Genomic DNA, 6,645 nt, shown 5'->3' with positions numbered 1-6,645 from the left:
AGCGGCCGGTATGTATTGTTCCCATCCTTCACCCCGTCGGGAAGATAGGCATGTTTTGCTATGTTCCAGGTACGGTGATGCGCCATTACGCATGGCACATCAGGCAGGGGGGTGTTATTGAGCAGGTATGTCTGTGCTTCTGGTGCCGGGCGGACCCAGTGGGGCGCAGACTACATCATGCTTCGCCCTTAACCCAATAGCGATAGCCTTAGAGGGCGAAGCCATATACGAAATAGAACTGAGGTTACCTACTGTAACCCCAGCTTCTATGAGTAAATGGCGCAGCCCTCTAAGTGTGGGGCCCCACTGGCTCTACGAATAGCTGAAGAAAAGTTATGTTGTATGGGAGCAGATTGCCGGGCCACCTTCCTATTTATACCGGAAGGAGGCCCGAGGGTGGGGGCCCACCTTGCGGGTGGGCGTGGACTACAAGTGTTTCAGTGCTGCGCGGGTGCGCAGGGGGATTACCCAATAGCGATAGCCTTAGAGGGCTACGCCTTTTACTCGTAGAAGCTGGGGTTACAGTAGGTAACCTCAGTTCTCAGCAATAGAACATTATCACAAGTTACAAGGGTGTTTTTATGAGTGCATTAAGTGTTTATGTTAGAGTGACACACTTTTAGATCAATATGTACCAAAAATGTATGGTCAAATTATCTTTGTTTTCATTGCAAGTTTTAACATGCTTCTGGTTACTACACATCCAAACACTACAACATCTAAAACAATACCAACATCTGTAGTTACCAGTAGTTTTTTTAATATAAGGAGTGTATTTTCACTAATGCATCTTTACTTGCACGGTTTCACGACAACAGCTGCAACAACATTTATGACATGTAAGCGCTTCAAAAAAATCATGACATTCAATTTCCTTGTTTTCTCTAGACAGTTGTTATTTAATTAAAGTTGGGTGAAACATGTGTATGTTCAAATGTAATTATTATTTAAGATACAACAACACTTGTTACAACAAGTGTGAAAACAACCTTCACCGTGGCAACACCAGCAATTGTAACAGGTCAATGTTTTTGTCTTTTTTGTGGTGCTAAATTCGTTTTTTTATTTGACAGCAATAATACATAATGAGAAATATTACAGCATGTATTATTATCATTATTAAGCTGTTATTAAAACAATTCAGTTAGTCTTTAAGTTTCAGTGATGTTAAATGATTGTCCAGTATTTATGTATTCAACATTTTGTATTGGCAAAAACCTTCTGGGAAACCTATTGTTTGAAACTATTAAGTCATCTCTCTTAATAGGAGAGCTCAATGTACAAGTTGTATTTATCACTTTTCAGATCCAAAAAAAGTGTTAAAGTTTTTAACAAGTTTAATCAGAATATTTGGAATCCTTAGTCATCAGAATCTAATTAAATTGAATTGATTAATTGACCCAATTTCTATTGACAAAACACATCTAACACTGCAACACCTAACCTAATCCAGGAATATTTCTTCTTGCTTATAACAATGTAGTCACATCAAGGTATATTGTATTTGAGATAAACATACTTTCGGTGCAGTTTAAATGTCTTAAAGCAAGTGATGAAAGCTATAATAACTCATACTGTGTCAACAGTAAGACACTTTTATAAAGTAGTCTTTAAACGCCAACATCTCTTTCAACAATCTTCAATACCTGTATTTAGCAATAAGCGTTTTGATAACTCATCCCTGGTTGTTATTTGTAGAACATTTTCTGTAATCCACTTATACGTGAGGTATTTCCCTCTACAGATGATCATACTTTATTACAGTTAAAAATAACAAAGCAACCAAAAAAAGAAAGCTAAACTAAATATATTTACAATACTCATAACTCAACCAACAACTATTGTTACCACCAGGTTTTTAAGAGATACGTGATGGGGAAATGGCTCAGTAATTACATTGGTAAAGGGAGTAATGGACATATGTTTTATACACATGTTTTTCCATTATTACCCTTTGTTAACAAGAATGAGTTCAATTTATAATTTCATATATTCTGCTACAACAGCTCCAACACTGACCACAATTGCGACAAGTAAGCGCTGAACAATAATTAAAACTCTTACATATTATAATTATGAGTGATTGTTACAATTATTGTTGAAAGGGGTTGTTAATGTTCTTGCCAAACCTTGCAATTCAAATTTAAAGATACTTGAACTAAATGTACTTGTGTTTTCAGCTTCTAGAAGGAGTACTAGTGTGACGTCAGACGTTACCTCCACCCCAGCTCCAACTACAGCACTCACAACTGCTGCTACTACCAAGGCTACACCTGCAGTAAAACAGACCACTGCTCCTGTGAAACGTATTTTTTATTGACAAAAATGTAGTAATGAGGCTCTATGTAGCTCATTGCTTTATAACTTCTGCATTACCTTTTTTTAGTAAATACATTTTGATTTGTGTCTTTTCTCCTTGGTCACCAAGACTTGAAAGAAACTATTTTTTTTGTTCTTGTCTTGTAAACTACTTTTCACTTTGGGTTTTGAATATATTTCTTAGTGATAACATGTATGTGACATCCCTGCAGCCTACATATGCTGATAGCTATGCTTGTCTTAAAACAAATACAAATGATATTACTTTATTATGCAGCACAGGGTTCATTTTTTAAAAGCATCTATACAAAGAAAGCACAGGCGAGCCAAACGTGAAAAAAGGGCTTTGACCTCAGGGTGTAAATGGACGTATGTCATTCATTAAAAAAATTATTGATGAATTATAAATTGCAGTTCTGCTTGAATATAGGTCAGACTATTTAATTAATACCTTCCACATGACATCTCAACACTGTTGCTGAAAAGGATATTTGCATTTTATAGAGATATGGGTTTTATACCCTGGATCAAATGTAACATTTATGATATTGGGCTATATAAATAAACATTGATTGATTGATTGATTGATTGATTGATCTGCAAGTCATGCAAACCAAATTAAACAATTATTCACAATGTTCTCCTCTCTTCTAATATCTAGCTAGTATAGTCTTTAAATCACAACAAACTGAATTGTTTGATCTTGTTTTTATTCTCTTTTCAAATAAACAGGGTTCAATTTGGAAATGACAGTGCAATTAAACAAGACGTTCACAGACACATTGAATGATCCACAAAGTGCTGCATACAACGATCTTAAAAACACCATGAATGAAGTGGTAAGTGCATTGATAAATACCATATCAAATTGTAACTTGTATTTTCAGTTTCATTGGTAATGTTATGAACCGTATCTCTCCCACAGTTAATCAACAAGTATGAAGGAATCACAGGGTTTATTGGTGTTTCTGTGACAGGATTCAGGTATGGTAATTCTGGCATTTAAGATATATGGAGGCAGGAAATCTGTACACATTTGACACCACCATTTTGTTTTGTGTTTGTTCTTACAGAGAAGGAAGCATATTTACAGATTTTGTTGTTGAGACTACAGAGGTTAAAACAGCAGAATTGGCTAAAGCAAATAAAGAATTTTCAGAAGCAGTAAACTCTAATATTGCCCCTGTCATTGGCTCTGTCACTGCATTGTACAACATTAAGTCCAACATAGCTAGTAGGTCATTACATTTTGTTTAACTTGTATGAATACCAAACTGATGTGTTTTTCTTTCTCCAAAGGTGAAGATGAATTAGGGTTTACCGCCCCAATTTATACTGGAAATAGCATGACACTGGTGTGCAAACCCAGAAACATTAATGTGGGACAAATAAGTAGTGTCGAGTGGACATTACGTGGAAGGGTAATTAAGCAGCTTGGAAGGAGAACAATAATTTTAAATCCTATTACAGGGTCTGTCCTAAAAATAAAGAAAGCCATTCTTCTGGATATTGGTAAGAAAAAGCTGGTAAAAATAAGCAAAATAACACTTCCATTTTAATTGATGCTAATAGACAAATTAATTTGCTGCTTGGACCATCATATCTGTGCAAAAAAGGACAACATCTCAATATTGGACTGAAAAAAAAACCCACATAGGCTACTGTCATTGTATCAGAATGGAAATATACAGCTATAGTCAAATACTGGAATTTTCACAATTTAATATACTAATGGTATCATTATTTTAAAAATGTTTACAGCAAACCAATTTAATCATTGTTTTTATGATCTTAATTACAGGACTTTACCAATGCACTCTGATGGGCGACGTATTGCAGTTCATAAAAAAAATGGACGTGACTGGAATTTATATCCAACAAGCTCCCATCATAGAATCAAAGCGTCAAATAAACGTTAGATGTCTGGGGACAGAGGGACAAACAGAATCACTTGAGTGTTGTGTGCAGTCCCCTTTTAAGGTGAATTGGTTTAAAGACTCACCTAATCCTTTTGCTGGTGTTACTGAAAATGGAAATCAATTCTGTCGCACATATAAACGACCGCTAGGAGAATGGGGTGGATCAACGTCACCAGAATTGACTTGTAAGGTCGATAATCTTGAATATAGACGGGTAACAACATTGAACATTTTCGTAGAATGTAAGTGCAATGTTTAAAAGTGACTATTCTTTTTCTTTGCAGTCTTTTTCCCCAATATTTTGTGTAATACTAATTGATTCTTATTTATCTCCTAAGCTTTTACATGTAAAGACGCTGATTATGGGGATGGACGACAAGGCGACAAATCTATTAAAAAATGTCCTACGGGTCAAGAGGGTGATAAGAGTGCGGAGTGTGATGATGGAGAGTGGAGATTGTTAGAGGACTCTTGCGTTATCAAAGTAATCAAGGAGTTGCTTGTTTCTTCAGAGGTAAGTGATCAGCTGGGGATAACATTTTATCCCCATTTTAAATCTATAAAACACACAGTATGCCATAAAGTTATTTCAAAAAACGGTCCTATGTTCACTAGTTCTACGTAACCAGTCATTCCACGTTGTGCAAAAATGGTATGTAGGAACTATTTTCTTTCTACCTAACTACACCTTTCAACTCGGAGACACCATCTGTTCAACAAAACATGAAGAAAATCTAAACGTTGATATAAATCAACTCAAAAGCAGAAATCATTACCTGTTGCTCAAGATAATCCACTGACCTTGTGAGAAGTTTCATTTAGTATGTATTTTATTTCAACTGAAGTACGTTCGCCAATTCCAAGTGAGAAAAAATGTTCCAAGCTAATTTGTTATAATATTTTGTATTGTTGTAAAAAAACCACGTTTTCGACCAACATCAGCACATTACATCACGGCATCTACTGTCCAGTAACTTCTTATAACTAACTGACCACTGTTTTTAGATAAAGTGTGGCTCTGCAGCAACACTTCTTTAATTTTTAAAGGAACCCTATTATGCTTTTTGAGGGTTTCCCTTTCCTTTAAAGTGTTATCTAGTTTTGGTGCATGTACATAGTCTGCAAAGGCTAACATTCCTAAAGTTCTCTTCATTGTCCTTCCAATATACTAAAGTAATCATAATATGTTCAACAATAATGTTCATATTAATATGTATATATTCAACAAACAAATATTCATGTGTCCGAAAGGGAGCAGGAGGAAGCAAATGTGTATTAATTCTCACCCCTTACTTACTGCTGATTAATGATTATCCTTTACATCTTTTCTGCAAGTTATTCCAACTTACATAACATGACATAGTGGAGACACTACGTACTAACATGAAGCTGAAAATGTGCATTATAGGGCCCCTTTAACAGATCCTTTTTTTTGACAGATTCTAGGAGCAAACCCCTAGATTCATGTAGAAGCGCTTACTGTGGCTTACATTTTAAACTAGAGAATACAATTCCTGAAGAAATTGCTAGTGGGAATGCTTTATGCTGAAATATAATGTGTAAGAAGAAAGTGAATAATCAGGAATATTTGGATGACTGAATGGTTTCCATATAAATGAATATTAAGTTAAAAAGTAGAATGAAACTCCAAATGTATAAATAATATTAAAGATGTAAGGCTTTGAATGTAGAATGTTATTCGTAGGAAAAGTTGAAAATGCAAAAATAACTGGTGAAATAGTAACATTTGGCAAATTTTATTTTCAAAAACCAGAACATGGGGGAAAAAAACTATATAAAACGTTTCAAATCAATTACTAACAAATTATATTCAGTAAAAACACGAGTGAAAATCTGTCAAACAATACATGAAAAAAACTATATAAAACTGTTTGAATCAATTACTAACAAATATATTCTGTAAAACCACGAAGTGAAAAGGTGAACAAAAATAAAGTAATTTTTGTGAAAGAACAAGTGATAAAACAACTATATACAGAAACTATTGTTCATTTGACACTTTAAAGTTCAACTGTTTAGGGAGAGATTAAGTAAGGTAGCAACCTAGCAGCGTTAGCCCGTTAACGCAATGCTAACGGGCTAACGCAACGCTGCTAGCTGTTAGCCCGTTAGCGCAATGCTAACGGGCTAAGACTGGATACGCTGCTAAGAAGCTGTTTCGTTAATGTTTAAATTAATATCAGTTGTCACGCCAATAAACAGTCTATGAACCAACTCAAAGGTGTGTTATACTTTTAAAAAGAGTTAATTTGACACTTTAAACTTCAGGTGTTTATGGATACATGAATTTACCTAGCAGTAGTCAGAGCAGAATAAATCTTGTGGGCTTGGTGTTACGCATCTGCTAATATTGATGCGTTCAAGGACACTCAGAAATGCTAAAGTT

At 35.0% G+C, this 6,645-nt stretch overlaps 1 protein-coding gene across 1 annotated transcript in view; it reads left to right on the top strand.

Moving 5' to 3' along the window:
* The first annotated feature begins 3,824 nt into the window (after nucleotides 1–3,824).
* LOC104958277 (uncharacterized) overlaps nucleotides 3,825–6,645 on the top strand; it is an 8,211-nt gene continuing 5,390 nt past the window's right edge. Inside the window, exons 1-3 of the mRNA XM_010785998.1 lie at nucleotides 3,825–3,831; nucleotides 4,121–4,480; nucleotides 4,577–4,752. Coding sequence (XP_010784300.1) covers nucleotides 4,141–4,480; nucleotides 4,577–4,752 — 516 coding nt within the window. The 5' untranslated portion in view covers nucleotides 3,825–3,831; nucleotides 4,121–4,140. The remainder of the gene's footprint in view (nucleotides 3,832–4,120; nucleotides 4,481–4,576; nucleotides 4,753–6,645) is intronic.

The sequence above is a fragment of the Notothenia coriiceps genome, unplaced genomic scaffold (genome assembly GCF_000735185.1).
Source record: "Notothenia coriiceps isolate Sejong01 unplaced genomic scaffold, NC01 NC01_scaffold00028566, whole genome shotgun sequence".
Classification (NCBI taxonomy): domain Eukaryota; kingdom Metazoa; phylum Chordata; class Actinopteri; order Perciformes; family Nototheniidae; genus Notothenia; species Notothenia coriiceps.
The sequence above is the reverse complement of the archived record's forward strand: the minus strand, read 5'-3'. Positions and strand labels throughout refer to the sequence as shown.